This window comes from Eptatretus burgeri, chromosome 1 (assembly GCF_056783735.1).
Source record: "Eptatretus burgeri isolate ZD-2024b chromosome 1, Ebu_testis_v1, whole genome shotgun sequence".
Lineage (NCBI taxonomy): Eukaryota > Metazoa > Chordata > Myxini > Myxiniformes > Myxinidae > Eptatretus > Eptatretus burgeri.
Genome location: NC_140961.1, coordinates 20,946,459 through 20,966,458, shown reverse-complemented (window position 1 = coordinate 20,966,458; position 20,000 = coordinate 20,946,459). Strand labels below are relative to the sequence as shown.

The window sequence follows — 20,000 nt, the reverse complement described above, 5'->3', positions numbered from 1 at the left end:
TGTTACAGCATTTCTTCTCTCCATTCTTATAATTCGCTTTTATTGCATCCATCAAGAAATGTCGATAATCGCATCTCTGACCCAAAAAATTAAAAAAAAAAACCCCAGTTTGCTATGAATGTTCACTTTCCATCAACCATTCTTTTTTCCAACTTCAGTGCCAACTCACCCCTCTCACCCCTCCCTCTCAAAGCAACCATCACACTCTTCTCCTTCCAAGCTTCCCTCTCAACTTTCTCAAAAACTCCCCCCTCACCTTTCTCCCTCAACTCTCCGCACTCACCCTTCTCCAACCATTCACTTCCCTCAATCACGTTTCTCAAAGTTGCCCCTCCTCTCATCCACAAAGCTGCCTCCTTCCCTGCCCTCTCACCTCCATCTCATCACTCCACCTCCTCAAATCTTCAATTGCCTTCTGCCCCGTCTCTTGTCCCCCCTCTCTCCCAGCACCACAGTTCCTATTCTCCTCCTCATCTGGCCCCCTCCCCGAGCTATCTGCAGCCTCCCACACTCTTTCAACAACTCTCCTTACTTCACCCCCTTCCTACTTGTCCTACCCTCCCCCTCCCCTCCCATCCACTGCACCCAAAGCCACCTCCCCTCCCTCTTCATTAACAGTGTGGACCTCAAATAGCCGAGGCCTTCGCTCAAACCTTACAGATCTTTCCATACAGGTAGCCACTGACAAACCAGACATAATCTGCCTAACAGAAACTTTCCTCCCTCAAGACATCTCTGACTCCCAAGTATCTCTCCCTGGTTACTGCCTCCTCCGGTATGACAGACCTGAGCCTCGTCCTGGTGGAGGAGTTGCTCTCTTCATCAGACTCCATTCCTCACTCTCAATGCACTTACCTCACTCCCCCACACCCTCAGAAATACCTCTGGCTATGGCCTCCTCTCCACTCCCACCTCATGTTTATAAGTGTACTGCACCGTCACCAAACAGTGATGACTCCATCTCCACCTCACTATCCGAAAACATGGACCAACTTCTATCTTCTCATCCAAACTCTCTCTTCCTCATATGTGGTGACTTCAACTGTCATTATGCCAGTTGGCAAGGTGGGGGTACCTCTCTCACTTGTCATGGAACTTCAGCAAAAGCTTTCTGAAACTCATTGGGACTGACTGAATAGGTCAATTTCCTGACCCGGATCTCCACCAAGGGTACTCTATCTCTTCTGGATCTGATTTTGAGAAATTTCCCTGAAAATATCTGCTGTTCTTCCTCTGCTCCAATCGGTTCTTCTGACCACGTACTTGTCAAAGTGGACATCTCTCGAGTTGATAACAGAGAACCACCTCAGCGTCGTCGAGTCTGGCACTTCACTCAAGAGGACTGGCAGGGTCTCCAAGCAGCCCTCAAACTTATAGACTGGTCTCCTATCGCTACTTTCTCCAACATCAACTCATCCTGGGAATTCTTTCAAAGAAACTTGCTCTCCCTCATGCACAGATTTATCCCCTCTCGTCTTCAGTTGTCCTACCCTTCCTCCCACCCATGGTTCACTGAAGCTTGTGGCGAGGCAGTTGTCCTGAAACAACTTGCCTTTGCCTCATGGAAAGCAAACCCAACTGAGGGTAATTTGAGTTCCTTCCATGAAGCTCAGAACAAGTGTGTATCTACTCTCAGGAGAGCCAGAAAACAACATCTTTCTAAGCTCAAGTCTGAACTCTCAAACCTCTCTCCCTCCTCCAAATCCTGGAGGCGTCAAATCAAATCTGTTTCTGGTGAATGTTCCCCCTCCATCCCCTCCCTTACCTCAAATGGCTGCACTGCTGATACCGCACATGAAAAAGCTGAATGCCTAAACTCGGTGTTTGCAGCTAAATCTTGTGTCCAAAACCCGTCACTTTCTCTACCCACCTTACCCAGTCGCACCCAACTGTCCCTGGACTCTGTGTCCTTTTCTCCTGACAAGGTGGAGGGCTTGCTGTCAAACCTCGACTCAGATTCTGCAACCGGTCCAGACGGCATCAACCCACGTGTCCCAAAAACCTGCTCCTCTGCTCTTGCTCACCCTCTCTCTGTTCCATTCACCCTCACATTTGCTCAAGGTCATCTGACATCTGCTTAGAAATCAGCAAACATTACTGCCCTGCATCAAAAAGGTGCAAAAATAGATCCATGCAACTACAGACCAATCAGCCTTCTCCCAATCATCAGCAAGGTTCTGGAATCCATCATCGCTTCAGACATTAAATCCTTCCTCTTCTCCATTGGCCTGATTTCCGATCATGAATTCGGTTTCAGACGAGGTCACTCCATCCTGGATATGCTGATTCTGCCCTCCCAACAATGGATGGAGGTCCTTAATGCCGGACGTGAAATCAGGGCCATATCCCGAGACATATCGTGTGCTTTTGACACGGTATGGCACCCTGCCCTGCTCACCAAACTCTCTTCTTGTGGTATCCAAGGCCATCTCCACTCATGGCTCACAGATGTCCTCCCCTGTCAGTCAACGTGTGGCCCGAAATGGAGTTCTTTCATCCTCTCTTCCTGTCCAGGATGGAGTTCCTCAAGGCAGCGTGCTGGACCCTGTTCTTTTTCTGGTTTTCATCAATGATCTGTCTGACTCTGGAAAATCCACTTTATCTCTTTGCTGAGGACTCTACCCTCTGCCATACCATCTGTTACCCCTCAGACCGGCAATCAGCAGTGTCTTCGCTCACGCAGATGTGTGTAAAATTATAAACTCGTTCAACACGTGAAACATGTCTTTCAATCCGGACAAACCTCACACTCTCACTATGTCTCTCCGAAAGGATGGTTTGGAACCCCCCCCCCCCCACCCCATCCACTTTCTCAACAATCCTCTGGAAGAAGTCCTTTCTTTCAAGCTTCTGGGTCTCAATTTATGCCATGATCTTTCCTGAGAAAGCCACATTTCCAACCTGGCCTCCAAAGCCAGTCGCTGACTGGGAATCTTCCGTCGTGCAAAGTCCTTCTGCGGCCCACCTGAGCTCCAAACAACATACAAAGCTTACGTCTGCAGCCTGATGGAGTACTGCTCTCCCCTCTGGGCTAGTGCTCCTGCCTCCCACCTTTCTTGGCTTCACGCTGTGGAAACCAAGGCATTTCGGATCATTGGCAACTCCCGTGATGAGGCTGTCTTTGGGCCTCTCACCGCAGGCAGATCGGTGGTCTTTCTGTCTTCTACTGTCTACTCTCCGGTCTCGCCCCCCCCGCCCCCTTGCTGTGTCTGCGATTTGTCCCCACCATATTTCCGCAGGGCGCTCTAGGTCCGCCAACAACCCCCTTCTGGTAAAACTACCAAAATCACTGCTCACCTTTACTCTTTCATTCCTCTTTTTTTCCTGCCTTTGGAATAAATTCTCTCACTCAGTTCAATCCCATTCTTCCCTCCAGGCCTTCAAAGCAGTTGTTCACCACCACCTATCGTCCTCCATCCAAATCCTCGATCTTTTCTACCCCCATTAATCCACCCCAAACCTACCTCCTTCAAATTCCCTGCTTTCCTTCCTGAAAGTCCCTGTAATGTCCATCTTGTATACCCCGTGCTACCCGCCCCATCCCGCTCCCTTCCACAGATCTCCTAATGTCGCTGTTCCCCACTGTTTTGTCCTTCCCACTCCCACCCCTCTTGTCTCATGCTCCCCTTGCTGTGCGTTGTGTGTTAGCTCTCATACAAGCCTCGACAAGGTATACAACCCCCCCCCCCCACAAAAAAACCATGCATCACCATATTGCATTTTCATTCTGCGATGGATTTCACTGGGATTCACACCCTCACTTCCAAAGAAATGGATGACAGAACCGTTGCTCCTCCCTGGTGCATGCTTCTAAAGGAGCCACCATCTTGGAACTGCTCTACTGATGTCATAACCTCAATGTTGCCAGATCTAAAACAGGCAAAACATGACTCTTACCCATAAGCATAACATATGTCGACAACTACACACATTACATTCTTGAATTTATATCACCATTTTAAGGTTACTTATTGACTGGCCCTTGTATATACAAGGTATAATTTTAAAATATTCTAAAATGTGCCCGCAATTGCATTTTTTGGTATGTGACCGATTGACCATGCCCCAGGGGGCCCCAGGGGAGCATGGTCAAAATTATATTGTTCTCAGATCTTCTTGCCATGTGGCAATGATAACTACCAAGTTTGCTGGATTTCTGCACAACCATTTAGGAGGAGATAACGTGATGGACGGACGGACAGACAGAGCAGATTACCATTTTGGGGGGATAATAAAAGTCTTGAGTTGATCAGTAATATCACATATAAAGTAGGACATTAAGATGTTTTAATATTTGGTAAAGCAAGGGCAGCAAGTGGATTTTGTAAAAGGTAAAAATCAGACGGAAAGTGCAACATGCTGAGACTGGGTGAAGCGTAATGGAAAAGTCAAGCAATGAGGATGTATACACCTGTTTGACAAAAAAAGAAGAAGATAAAACTTTTCTGCAAGGAAAGTGAGAATGAAGTTGGGAGAGGAAGAATTGAAACAATGTTCTTTTATTAAGGCATTATTATAAGGTGGCAGCAACAGGACATCAGACTGTGACCTCGGACTCAAACTTTATTCCACCTTTTATAAATCCACCGTGAATAAACAGAAATATACTTCCTGGGAAATTGACTCAGAAAATGAAGCGTTCAAAGGAGAAGATTGACGAATTCCAATCAGCAATGGCACGAACAATTGCGAAACAAGAGACCAGAACATTCCCGAGTGGAACAAAATATGATAAAAGCCAAGACAATGTTTGTAATGGTAATGTATTTGAGAGAAGTAAAAGCAACAGAATTTACAATGCAGAGCTTTTGGAATGAGCCTTCATCATTAGCTAATCCTGTATAAAGTTCCATTCAGGTAGTATGAAAGAAAGAGATCATCAAGACTTATCGATGCCAACCGTTGGTTAAGCAATATTTAAGTTAAAGTAGATTTGTTAATAGAATACAGAATTAGCTTTATCACAATTTTTATTTACCGTATTTTTGGTGTACAAGTCGACACCTTTTCCCCCAGAAGGCCGGGCCTTCACTTGTGCCCAGAATAGACTTATCTATGGTTTAAGACATTGAATTGCATAAATGAAAAAAACAAGCAGTCATAGACTGGTACTTACGAAATTGTCAACTTGACCTCTGACCTTGTCTAATAAAATCTGTCTCTAGAAAAGGTAGCGACGCAAACCAGAAGTTTCTACGATGATTCTGTACCAAACCATCAAAAATCGAATGTTTGACCTCACTGTGACCTTGACCTTTGACCGATTTTGACCAAAATCTAATCAGCACTAGCCATCACACTCCTGAATGACGTGGTGTAATTTTACATTGATAGCTTCTTCCGTTCTCGAGTTATCGTGCCTACAAACAAACACACACACAAACACACACACAAACAGATAACGGAAGTCATCAATATACTTACGAAATCTTTAGATTTCGTAAGTAATAAACAAGCAGTCATAGACTCGTACTTACGAAATCGTCAACTTGACCTCTGACTTTGTCTAATAAAGGCTGTCTCTAGAGAAGGTAGCGACGCAAACCAGAAGTTTCTACGATGATTCTGTACCAAACCATCAAAAATCGAATGTTTGACCTCACTGTGACCTTGACCTTTGACCGATTTTGACCAAAATCTAATCAGCGCTAGCCATCACCCTCCTGAATCACGTGGTGTCATTTGACATTGGTAGCTCCTTCCGTTCGAGTTATCGTGCCAACAAACAAACACACAAACAAACACACAAACAGAGGACGGAAGTCATCAATACACTTATGAAATCTTTAGATTTCGTAAGTAAAAATGCAAAGTGTGATACTGTATTTTCTGAAAAATTATCGTATAATTGTTAATTTTAAAATACATCTTGGGACGAGAATGCAAGTTATCGAAGGAGCCCTGAACAAATCAAAAGTCGCTGCCCCCTTAGTCGAGTGTCCTGCATCGGAGTGCTGGCCCACCAAGGAATGTAACACTTACTGAGAGAATGCTTCAGTAGGAAGAACTGATGCTCTGTAAAAAGAGTTTGCTTGGTACGTTGCGTACATTATCCATGCATTGAGGAAAAATAAAAATAAAAAACATTTTTTTAACGTTAAAAAAAAACAAACGATTAATTGGCTCTTCCCAACACTGAGATGATCAGAAAAAGTGTCTTCAATTTTGTGTAAAAAAAAAAAAGAGTAATTAATGATTGTGAAATTCCCTCCATTTTATATACCTGCAGCAAACAACAAAGGTGCATGATGAATAAATTAATTAACATCTCCATAGCAAAACCTTATCACGTGATCAAGTTAATTTTAACAAGGGAAAAAAAAAATAAAAAAGAAACTATAAATTCATTTCTTTGGGCAATGCTATTACACCATCATATTGTTCTTTTGATTCACATCGGGTTCGTGTTTTTAACAGGCACTGTTCTGCAACGCTTTAAGGAATAAAGTATGTAAAGTTTCTCGTTTACACAGTTTACTTCTGGCATTAACAACTCGGAATTGAATTGTCCAATTAGTTCACAAAATCAGGACGAGAGAAGATATAAGTACCTTAGCTCGTCCTGTTTTTTGACCACCCCCCTGTCCTCCCCCTTCTTCATCTTCACTTGGAACAACATCGTAATCATGAATGTCATCTTCATCATCTAGTATCAGGGTTAAGAAGTCAAGGGGTAGGGAGAAAGATGGAAATTAGAGACATGAACAATGACAATTTGGAAATATCAGGGTCAGCTGAAAACCATAAAGTTTTCAGGGCAACTTAGTGAGGAAAACAGAAAAAAGGAACCGATTGGGATGATTAAAATTTAAAAGCATTTAGTTGGAGCAATGATGTTAAAAAACACTGATTCAACATTAAAATCACAATTACAACTGTCTTCCATTACATTGATGGTCTTTCGTTGGGGAGGGGGTGGGGGAGTGGAGGAGGGAAAATATATATATATATATATATATTTTTTTTAAGGGACCTTTCTTGTATCAAGACTCAAAAATCATGCTTTCTTGACATGGTAGTTATCCAGTTATAACAAAACAGATCAGTTAATTATAGAGCCTTGCCGGGGTGTATTGATTACAGGACATACGAGAACGAAGGGTCTATATTGAAGGAACATGCACATGCAAGGGAACACGCATGCATACACACAAGAACAGGAACATGCACGTGACATTCAACATAAAAATGACGTTTTATCTGTTCAAGCGTTAGACCTTGGAAGGTTTATCCCACATAACCTGCATCTGCTCTTGTATAAACAGTGAATGGAGATACGGTGCTCTTCCGGCACGGTTTGGTGGGAGATGCTGAACTGCTTGTACACGGGGTATATGATAAGTCAATACCCAATTTTAAATTGTTGCAGCAACTATTTATGAACAGACTTTAAACCAAAATAAATAAAAATACAATAAAATAAAATATAATAAAAATTTGATGAACTGGAGGTGAGAAGAACCTACAGTGGGGTTCAACCTACAGTGGGGTTCAATAACCTACTTCAAGTCATGCCACAGATTTACCTGTACTTTCATTTACAGTTTCATTAAAATCGGTTCATAAATAAAACTGCAACAATTCAAAATTGGGTATCGATTTAACATACACCCTGCACAGTGCCTATAGAAAACAAGTATTTGATACACTGCCGATTTTGCAGGTTTTCCCACTTACAAAGCACGTAGAGGTCTGCAATTTTTATCATAGGTACACTTCCACTGTGAAAGACGGAATCTAAAACAAAAATCCTGAAAATCACATTGCATGATTTTAAAATAATTAATTTGCATTTTATTGCATGAAAAAAGTATTTGATCACCTACCAACCAGTAAGAATTCCGGCTCTCACAGACCTGTTAGTTTTGTCTTTAAGAAGCCCTCCCATTCTCCACTCATTACCTGTATTAACTGCACCTGTTTGAACTCGTTATCTGCATAAAAGACACCTGTCCACACTCAATTAATCAGACTCTAACCTCTCCACAATGGGCAAGACCAGAGAGCTGTCTAAGGACATCAGGGACAAAATTGTAGACTTGCACAAGGCTGGGATGGGCTACAAGACAATAGGCAAGCATCTTGGTGAGAAGGCAACAACTGTTGGCGCAATTATTAGAAAATGGAAGAAGTTCAAGATAACAGTCAATCTCCCTCGGTCTGGGGCTCCATGCAAGATCTCACCTCGTGGAGCCTCATTGATCAAGAGAAAGGTGAGGGATCAGCCCAGAACTACATGGCAGGACCTGGTCAATGACCTGAAGAGAGCTGGGACCACAGTATCAAAGAAAACCATAAGTAACACACTACGCCGTCATGGATTAAAATCCTGCAGCACACGCAAGGTGCCTCTGCTCAAGCAAGCGCATGTCCAGGCGCGTCTGAAGTTTGCCAATGACCATCTGGATGATCCAGAGGAGGAATGGGAGAAGGTCATGTGGTCTGATGAGACCAAAATAGAGCTTTTTGGTTTAAACTCCACTTGCCGTGTTTGGAGGAAGAAGAAGGATGAGTACAACCCCAAGAACACCATCCCAACCGTGAAGCATGGAGGTGGAAACATCATTCTTTGGGGATGCTTTTCTGCAAAGGGGACAGGACGACTGCACCGTATTGGGGGGAGGATGGATCGTGAGATCTTGGCCAACAACCTCCTTCCTTCAACAAGAGCATTGAAGATGGGGCGTGGCGGTGTCTTCCAGCATGACAACGACCCGAAACACACAGCCAGGGCAACTAAGGAGTGGCTCCGTAAAAAGCATCTCGAAGTCCTGGAGTGGCCTAGCCAGTCTCCAGACCTGAACCCAATAGAAAATCTTTGGAGGGAGCTGAAAGTCTGTGTTGCTCAGTGACAGCCCCGAAACCTGAAGGATCTGGAGAAGATCTGTATGGAGGAGTGGGCCAAAATCCCTGCTGCAGTCTGTGCAAACCTGGTTAAGAACTACAGGAAACGTCTGATCTCTATAATTACAAACAAAGGTTTCTGCACCAAATATTAAGTTCTGTTTTTCTGATGTATCAAATACTTATTTCATGCAATAAAATGCAAATTAATTATTTAAAAATCATACAATGTGATTTTCAGGATTTTTGTTTTAGATTCCATCTTTCACAGTTGAAGTGTACCTATGATAAAAATTACAGACCTCTACGTGCTTTGTAAGTGGGAAAACCTGCAAAATTGGCAGTGTATCAAATACTTGTTCTCCCCACTGTATGTTCTCACCAACATTCCTGAAAACGATGCACAGTGCTTATAGAAAGTTTACATGCCCTTTCAAAATCTTCACCTTTTGTTGCCTTATAACCTGGAAGTAAATTGCATTAAATTAGACTTTTTCAACTATATTTATACATCGTAACCCACAACTTCAAAGTGAATAACAAATTCTACAAATTTCAGAAAATTAATTAAAAATACAAGACTAGAATATCTTGCTTGGATCAGTGTCCACCCCTCCGCCAGAGTTAATACTTGGTGGAAGCACCTTTGACAGCTGCGAGTCTGTTGGGATAGGTCTGTACCAACTTTGCACACCTCGATTGGGCAATATTTACCCATTCTTCTATACAAAACTGTTCAAGCTCAGTCAAGTTGTGTGGGGAGCATTGATGGATAGCAATCTTCAAGTCATGCCACAGATTTTCGATTGGATTTAGGTCAGAGTTCTGACTGGGCCACTCGAGGACATTTATCTTTTTGTTCCTTAGCCACTTCAGTGTAGCTTTGGCTGTGTGCTTCGTCATAGTCATGCTGAAAGGTAAACTTCCGTCCCCATTTCAGCTTTCTTGCCGAGGGCAGCAGGTTTTCCTTCAGGATTTTTCTGTATTTTGCTCCATCCATTTTCCCTTCTATCCTGACAAGTGCCCCAGTCCCTGTTGATGATGCTGCCACCACCATGCTTCACAGTAGGGATGGTGTTCTTTGGGTGATGTGCTATTTTGGGTTTGCGCCAAATGTAACGTTTTTCATTTAGACCAAAAAGTTCCATCTAGGTTTCGTCAGACAACAAAACGTTTTGCCACATGGCTTCAGAATCTCCGGACTGGTTATTTGCATACCTTAAATGGGACTGAAGGTGGGCTTTTTTGAGTAATGGCTTCCCTCTTGCCACCCTACCATACAGGCCAGACTTGTGGAGTGCTTGGGATGTTGTTGTCACATGCACACAGTGACCAGTCTTTACCATGAAGGCCTGTAGCTCTTTCAAAGTTCCCATTGGCATCTTGGTGGCCTCACTGTTCAGTCTATTCCATGCTGAGTCATCCAGTTTGGGGGTACGGCCTGCTTGAGGAAGAGTCTTGGTGGTACCATTCACCTTCCACTTCTTAATGATTGTGTTGACTGTGCTCCAAGGGATATTCAAAGCCGATGAAATATTTTTATACCCATCCCCCGATTTGTGCTTTTCCACAACTTTATCCCAGAGGTCTTTTTAAAGCTCATGGTTGAGTCTTTGCTGTGAAATTCACTACCCAGCAGAGGAAGCGTACAGGAACTGATTTTATTCTGAAATAATCAGAATCATGACAATTTAATACAGGTGGAGGCCAATTAACTTGGTGTGTGATTTTGAAGGAGATTGGTTACACCTGAGCTAATTTACAATTGCTATAAGGGGGGGTGGACACTTATCCAAGCAAGATATTCTGGTTTTGCATTTTTAGCTCGCCTGTTCGAAGAACAGAGAGCTATAGCAATACCCCTGGCGTGAGCATGAAAATGTTAAAGTTTTTGGTGCAAGTTATTTCCTTTCTCATGTTTTTATCTACCACAGTTTTTTTTTACTGATTACAACATACAAATACATATATTGCTTTAAAATTATTTGGATCATACTTCACTGCAATGCTTTATAAAAATATTATTAGACTAGTCTTTTAAAAACGATAAATGTATAAACAGGTGAGCATTGGGTGGCTTTGACACCAACTCTCTGGTTAATTTGTTTTCTGAAATTTGTTGAATTTGTTTTTCACTTGGAAGTTGGTGGTTACTATGTGTAAATAAAGGTGGAAAGAGTCTGATTTAATGCAATTTAATTCCAGGCTACAAGGTAACAAAAGGTTAAAATTTTGAAAGGGAGTGTACACTTTCTATAGGCACTATAGATCGATTAAACCCTTTTATTCAGACTACCAAAAGCATAAAAGTGTATTCATAAAGAAGAGGTAAATTTCATTTTGTTCTTGTGGTTCCATCAACATCTCATTTTCCACTGATTTGTGAAACTTTTTCATACAAAAACTGAAAATGCAATTTCTGTGAACAGGTAACAAAAGGTAAGGTGAATAAGAATAAACTCTAAAACAAAACAAGTTTTAAAAGAGAATGTGTGACAAAGTTCATCATAATTGATTCAGAAATACGAAAGGTTCAGAATGAGTAATAAAGTGTAAGTGCAAAGGAATTTCAGTTGGCAAAATGAATGTTGTTGTTCGTCTTTCGGCTGCTCCCGTTAGGGGTCGCCACAGCGGATCATCCGTTATGATCCGCATACTGATTTGGCACAGGTTTTACGCCGGATGCCCTTCCTGACGCAACCCTGGTCACCTCTTACGACACAGGGATATGGATTGGGTTTCACCATGATTCCGGGCTGCCCTACACCCTCTCATAGCACGGCCCAGTGCAGAGCTCCCGTCCTCAAGCGATCCTCCAACCCAAGCCTCCAAGTAGCCGGATTACAGGCGCACGCCACTACGCCCGGTAGTTGGCAAAATGAATATCAACAGAAAATAAAAATAAATATCATTGCAGTTTTGTGCCTTTACATACTTTCATTGTTACCACGAACAAACAGCACGAACTCATCTAAAGTCAATTTTCTGCCAAATGGCACAGCATCAGTTGGAGGGAATGTTTGATGACATTAATGGAGGAAGGGATTTCAAATTGCCGATTTTGAATAGCCTGATGAGTGATTAACGACTTAAACCAGACCACAAGCTTCTTTGTTACTCCATGGCAGAAAATAAATAACGTGTGCTAGATGGTAATAAAAATATCTAATTACCAATGCACATGAAGCCAACAATTGGGTGAAGCAATTGGTTCATTATATCTGTCTGTCTGTCTGTCTGTCTGTCTATCCATCCACAAACGTCAGCTTATGATCGAGGAACAATTTAATTCTTGAGAAAAATGTCAGGGGCATAGAAAAGGCCCCTTTATATTGTTACGAATCTGGAAACCATTCGCATTCACACATACAGTTGACCCAAAGTTTAGTTATTTCGTTAAGTATATGTGGATCGTTAAAATCTCTCCCCTATGTCTAATGGGAATTTCATGTGTACGCTGCGAGTTTTTCTAGTTAGTCTTCTGCATTAAATCCCCCTCCACTCCTTCAGCACCATTACGCACGTGTTTGAGGCCACGGACATAGGCGGGGGTGAAATCACCTCAGGGCCGACTCCGCCCCAGCAAGATGGAATGTTCCCCTCGTCCAATGAGGGGAGGACACCGATCGCCCGATGCCCCCTGACCAATCCGGAGGCGAGTTACCTCAGAGCAGATCCCTCCACCCTCCCCATTACCTTGTAAATAAATAACTGTTAAATATTCCAGTTCATTATCTGTGCTTTCTTTCATTGACCCAGTATGGTTCAGGCTTGAGAATTAGGGAGGCCGATTGTGCCGTAAATTGTCATTTGGGCCGGCGCGGCTTTGGCAATTCCCGCTCGGTTACGCCAGATCCGAGTCGGTAACAGCGACTCGGGTCGGACAAAGCCGGCCGAGGGTGTGGTTTCCCCGGTAGCGAGACCGCGTGGCTACTTAGGTAAATTGGAATCACACAAAAAGACCCTAACCACGCGGTCGAAATATTGGCATCTATGGTCCATTAAGCAACTTCGGAGTTATCGACTTCAGAGTTATCCGGAGTGACGACCTTCAATTCCGGTGTTCGGTGGGAGACGGCCCAACTGCTCCATCTCGCGGTCATCCTCGCCACCGAACCCCGGCACCACAACAATATGGCATGTGCCATGTGTCAAACGATAGAAAAGGGACATTGCATAGCTTGTAGAAAATGCCAGACGATAGAAAATAAGGCACATTAAAAAAGATCTCGTGTGCATGCTGTACTACCCTTGTGTTCTGAGGAGGAACCAAGTACACCCGAACACCGACATTCTCAGTTCCAACATTCGCGGGTTCTGCGTATTTGCGGTTGATAATTTACGACATGGTAATTTATGACATTTGCGGGATATTCCCCACGTATTTACGGTTTTCGCAGCGATTATTTTATATTTCATGAGCCACAAGCATAACAGTTCTAAAATAGATCTTCCACAAGTCACGCACAAAGCTGCTAGATGTATGTACAGTACAATACTGTACGTATGCAAAAAACATCTTCCATGAGCCATGAACATGACCTGCTTCCTGTATGTGCGTTGTCGCTTCATGGGATAAACATAGTCTCGTGGAACGTCTCACCATGTGCACTTATGGTACTGCACGTACTGTATTGTAGCTTCACGGGATAAAGTTTTGTGGGACGTCCCACCAATGGAACACGTCATTCCCCACGACGCCATCCCCCATGAGTTAATTACAGAATGAAGACACGAACAGCATATATCATAGATGACAAGTGACCCGGATTTCACGGGTTTGGCCCGTTTTGTTGGTGAAAACCCACGACCCGTTTTAGTATCGTCAAAACCCGTATTGGATGCAAAGTTTGACTCATTTTCAAAACGCAATGTTTCGCTTCCAATCCACTCACAAGGACTGACACACAGACCGTTAGACCTGGGATGCATTCAGTTCGCAAGTTTCTTGTGGAGCGCTCGCTAAGTGGCTTAAGCACTCAAGAAAGCATTCCACCATTTGACACTTGATAAGGAACGGCTGGCTTGGCAAGCGATAGCAAGCATGGAACATAAAATAGCTGGCTGATAATGGAACACACACACAGGGTCTGTTCAGTTAACAAGCAGTCAGCATTTTGTTGGTGGTACTTGCTTGATTGCTTAAGCCACTTGGCAAGTGCTCTCCAAGCTCATCGGTAATGGATAACCACACTCCTGGAGTGACTTGCAGCCAATATGCAATGCATCCCTCGAGTCAATTGGCTGTTTGACGCCATGAGCTTTCTCTCACCGAAAGGCAAATCACCATCCTCCAGGATTCCACACGTAGTAATACAAGGAAATCAGACACAGGTGGACACCATTCAGCCCATCATGCCTGCACAACATCAACACCACACTAATTTATCAACACAAGATCCAAAGAAGAAAATGCAATTTTTTAAAAAAGTGTTTTTGGATTTATGTATTTTATTATATATTTATTTTATTTTATATTTATTATTATAACTAGTGCGTGGCCGTACGTGCGTGGCCGTACCATGGCTGTGCTCGAGTCTGTGGTTGATCAGTGCCACAGATGAGGTACTCTTCTAGTCTTGGGTGATTTCATTGCATCGACTGGCATTGATATGGATGGTTATGAGACATGTGTTGGTCCCCATGGGTCTGGAACTGTGAACCAGAATAGTACTAAGTTCCTTGACTTTGCAAGAAGACATGGACTTTGGGTGGCTGGTTCATGGTTTCAGCTGCCACAGCCTCATCGCTGGACTTGGTATTCCAACGCTGGTGGTGTGGCAAAGAAGACTGACCACGCGCTCATCGATGGTCGCTGCAGGACGATTCAGAACTGCAACATCTACCGGAGTGTCCATTTCCTCAATACCGACCACAGGTTTGTTTATAGCATCTCTGAAGTTGCAGCTTGAATACAGGAGAATGGAACCATCCCAACCAAAGCTGGATGTTGACAAAATCAGGGATAAGAGGGTGGCTGAGGAATTTGCGAACAGGCTGAGTGGGGATTTGGGGGGTCTGGGTGCTGTGGAGAATCCTGAAGAGTTGTGGAGTGCCTTCAAGACAACCATCCTTGATGTTGCTGGCGGATGTCTTGCAATCCACCATCAGGCGAAGGCATCTCCCAAGGGATACTGAATACCATTGAGCAGAGTCGCATAACTAGGCTTAAAGCATAGCAGAGCTGTTCAGGGAGTTGAGGCATAAAACTGTACATGCACTGAGGGCAGATAAGGAAGCCTATATGCGAGGAATCTGTGAAGGGGTAGAGCATCACCTGGGGACGAGTGATTCTCATTCTGCTTACAGAGGAATTCATGCACAGCATTCTTCCAAGCCCTTCCCTCAGTGTGCTGCTGTTAGAGCAGAGGGTGGTGGACTCTTGACAGAGGAATCCGAAGTGAAGTCCCGCTGGCCCGGTTACTTTGAGCGGCTGTACCAGACTAACCCACCAGCTGTTGAGTTGGATGTCAGAGGAATAATTATCCCCATTGCTGAAATCCAATCAACCAAACCGCCATAGTTTATGGAAACACAGGCTGCGGCAAACCAGTTGAAAGGGGGTAAAGCCCCAGGGATCTATGGCATCCATGCAGAACTTCTCAAGGCTGATGGAAATGCTCTACTGGTATCATTGCATGCAGTTCTGTGTTCTGTTTGGAGCACAGGCATCATCCAAACTAACTGGAAAAGGGGCCTCGTTGTCCCTCTCTGGAGAGGGAAGGGTGATTGTCAGGATTGCAACAACTACCAAGGAGTGATGCTGCTCTCAGTGCCAGGCAAGGTCTTTGCGAGGACAATTCTTCATAGGGTTCACCACCATCTGCTCAAGCATCAGCGCCCGAAGCAGTTGGGCTTTTCACCACATAAGTCAATGATTGACCGTATCCTTGCTCTTCAGGTCCTCACCGAATGCAGATGAGAGTTTTGGCAGGGGCTGCTCACAGCCGATGTTGATCTCCGCAAAGCATTTGATTCAGTGAATCAGGATGCCCTCTTGAGGATTCTCGGTCTTTGCGGGGTGCCACCAAAGTTGAACAATCTAGATTTTGAATTATACTCTGGTACAGAGAGTGCTTTTTAGGTGTGGTTGTTCCACCTCTGACTTATTTCCAGTTGCTACTGGAGTTCATCAAAGGTGTGTATTGGCCCCGACACTCTTCAACACTTGCACAGACTGCATTTTCGAGAAGATGTCAGAGAGATCAAGGTCTGGTGCATCGCTTGGGGATGTCAAGATCTATGACCTTGATTTTGCAGATGATGTAGTCATCCTTGCGGAAACACTGGATGCCCTTGTCGGGACTCAAGGCACTGAATGATTGGGGATGTCAAGATCTCTGACCTTGATTTTGCAGATGATGCAGTCATCCTTGCAGAAACACTGGATGCCCTTGTAGGGGCTCAAGGCACTGAATGAGGAATCTGAGCCACTGGTACTACGGGTTTCGTGGGTCAAAATAAAGACCCAAGCTTTCAATTACATCTTGGATGCTGCAAACTTGTGAGCACCAGCTTGTGATGAGGCAGTGGTAGTCATGTCTCCACACATTGTGAGCCAGAGTTCAAAGAGGTCTGAGTCAGGCCTGGGGAATAATGGAATCACTGGATCATGGGGTGTGGCGCTGTCGATACCGATGCAAGACGATGAATGTCCGAGTCTTCAGGTCCTTGGTGCTTCCAGTCTTGCTCAACGGATGTGAGACTTGGACTCTGACAAAGGATCTGATACGAAGACTTAACTCCTTCAGTACCAGGTCTCTTCAGAGAATCTTTGGCTATCGTTGGTGAGACTTTGTGTCCAACAAGTGGTTGTTAAGAGAGAATCAAATGAGGTTTGCTACTGTATAGTCTGTAGGCATCAGCTGCGGCTGTATGGACATGCAACTCGTTTTCCTGACGCTGATCCTTCTCACCAGATGCTCCAAGCGAGGGAGTCTCGTGAGTGGAGAAGGTAAACGAGATGACTGCATGCCTCGTGATTGCAGCAGATTGATCGGCATCTCAATGAGATGGGGATTGGCCAGGCATCTGCCTGGGGGATGGCCAGACAAAGGCCCCTGGAGTACTGACGGAAAGTGGACGTGATGCGCTGCTCCGGCACATGCTCCCACACCTAACCTAAGCATGCTGGGATGTTATTTGCTCAACACATGGGCCACACCTATGTGGAAGCCATTGCTTGGTGTCCCTTATTTATCCAGTTGTTTCCATTTCTTTTGGACAATCCGTGTGTGTGTGTGTGTGTGTGTGTGTGTGTGTGTGTGTGTGTGTGTGTGTGCGTGTGTGCGTACGTATATATATATATATATATATATATATATATATATATATATATATATATATATATATATATATATATATATATATACATATATATATATATACATATATATATATATATATATATATACATACATACACACACACACACACACACATATGCTAAGGTAAATGAAAAAAATACATTAAAAAGTCTTGTGTCGATGGCAGGTAGAAGAGACGGAATTTTTGTGAAATCTGCGTTTGTGAGTCATGCCACATCTGCACTCGTACTCAATTTTGTTGATTTATTTCATTTACGTCACAAATTAATTTTCATCGATTTACGTCGCAAGTTGTCGATTTACATCGTGGATGCATTCCTAAAAACTGCGACAATATACAAACGACGTTATTTGGGATTCAATTTTCCCATATACAGCGTTTTCATGCTTAACTTAACTTGATCTTCACTTAAGTACATATTAAAGATAAAAATTAAACAAATCAATGAAGAACACAATTTAAATTGTGTGTTTACACAAATAGACAATGTAATGGTGCAGAATGAGTGTGGTGCGACTTCAGGGAGGAAGAGGCAGGCGCTATCGTGCTTCGGTGGAACGTGTGAGCCGGATAATCGATGTGCTGGTACTCCCTCACACCCGGCACCAAAATGGGGGTTGAGCGGTCACTGTGCCGGACGCTAAACATTCCGGACCGAATCTAATCTTTAACGGACGATTAATAACTGAAAGCAGTTTGCGATCAGGGCAACTTGAATCACTCAGAGACCAAGTGACTTCATATGCGTATTTAACAAATAAACTGGGAGGAAGACCAAAGCACATGAAAGCATTTACTTACACAGTTTATGCACAAAGATACACATCCCGGATATCAGATGAGTGGAAGGACACTGTATTAAAAAAATTAGAAAGACATTATAAATTGGACTAGCGCGACTTAAATCGACTATTGTCCCATAAAGTGTCAATGGCATTGTATTGCAACGACACAAATAGATGACGTAAATCAGCGACTTACTCTATATACGTGAGGTTGAACATTAATGGGGATTATTTAGCATCGAGTGCCACATTGGCCCACGGATCTGGTATTCCCTCCAACCTATCCCCCCACTCCCCCCCCGACACTCCCCAGAACGATTAAACCTCCTTCTTAATTATACTTTCTATTGGGTGGTTGGTCCATCACTTTGGTGTTGATATGGGTCCAACCTGAGTGTGTGTCGTGGCAGTGCCAACAATGGCAGTGCCATGGGAGATGACGTGGGCCTGAGGCATGAAACACGGTGATGTGGGAAAATGATGAGCATTACATTACAAGAGCGAGTTAATCTGGGCTCTCTCTGCTGGGGTCGCTGACAAGAGAAAGGTTCCACAGTACAACTCAATGAGGGGAATAGGCACAGTGACAGGGAGAGGACAATAGGAAGTTCTATGAGAAAAAGCATTGCAAGATCGATTCTTCCACACAATATCCCCATCTTGAGTGAGTTTGTCCCACCTGTATTTGAAGCATGGGAGCAAAGACCAAGTTGTCTCCGGCTCCACCATGACCACAAACAAAGACGTGCCATTCGCTCGTCCTCTTTTCCTGACCATTTGGCCCCAGTCAGAGTACAGATCAGATCTGTTTGTACAGATCAGTGACCATATTGGAGAGGTATTTATTTTCTGTTATTCATCATTGTTAAGAGAGTGTTCTGAGTTTGTCTTTCCTGGAGGCCCATCAGATTTGTTGCCTCATGTCCATTGTGTTAGTAATTTCATAAACACAGATGATTCTTGTTGTTCATACGGCAATTTCATCGTCAATATTTATTTTCATAAATTGGTGATTATGGGCGTGAGGGTGCCATCTTTGCCACTCGTAGGTAAGGAACCGCCTGATTGAAGCCACGGCTGTTAGTTCAGGTGAGAGAAACAGGTTAAGTAAGTGTTCCCACCCAGCTACATGTGATAATACGTTTAAAAAGACCGCTTGTTTTTGTTCATACATTATTTCTGCCCTGATTAAGTGAAATGCAGTGCACTCATTAAAACAAATAATCTACGAGATAAGTTTTGAAAAGACGATGGCAAACAATTCTTATAAACATTTACCTTTTTGGGGATTACATCAACATTTGTCTGTATGCAGTTCATCTTCATGAATACTGTTCTAGCACACCCTCCCCCCCCCCAAGAGTGATCGGGTGATTGCGGCAGCCACCCTACAGTGACACGGTAGGTCAACTTTCTCACCCACCCCCCCCCCCCCGACAGTCACAGGGCACCATTTATAAGATCATATCACCACCCATTGGAGGGTTGTTCCCGTAGTGCTCCTGGCCTATGTGCCCTTGGACATCTGACCCGGGACTGGAGGGGGGAGGGGAGGGACAAGGGTTGAGGTTGGAAGCCGGTACGAGCAAAAATACTCACAGGAAGCATGGCTTAGTACAGGGAAAGAGTGGTGGAAGGGAAATTTCGCTGTCTCGGACGTATGCACTCACAGCACCTTTTATAGTTTTAATCTAAGATTTTGTGGGAAATTTGTAACAAACATCGACTTTCACACATTAGCTAGTAACAGTCGGCCATGCCCCAGGCAAAAATGCTGCAGTTAGAACTATAGTATACGAGAGTTGTGCTCTCATATACTATAGTTGGTAACAGGTCCAACTACAGTAGTCTGCAGATAATTAGTATCGGAAAGCAATGCTATTTTTGCCTGGGGATGAAAGCATTCACCATTTGCAACAAGAGAAGCCAAAATTAACATTAAATATTTTGTTTTCCATATTACACTAAAATTTATGTTGAAGATAAAAGGACACCCAAGTTGGAAGTCGTGGAAATCAAGCAGGTGTAGATCAAAATGTTAAA

The 20,000-nt window shown here is 43.7% G+C and overlaps 1 protein-coding gene and 1 pseudogene across 1 annotated transcript in view; both read right to left on the bottom strand.

The window, feature by feature from the left end:
• The window catches only part of LOC147033982 (ARF GTPase-activating protein GIT1-like), a 149,025-nt gene that overhangs the window by 36,471 nt on the left and 92,554 nt on the right, over positions 1-20,000 (bottom strand). Inside the window, exon 11 of the mRNA XM_085848641.1 lies at positions 6,552-6,692. Within this exon, the coding sequence (XP_085704767.1) occupies positions 6,552-6,692 (141 nt within the window). The remainder of the gene's footprint in view (positions 1-6,551; positions 6,693-20,000) is intronic.
• LOC147033983 (signal recognition particle RNA) lies at positions 11,572-11,712 on the bottom strand (annotated as a pseudogene).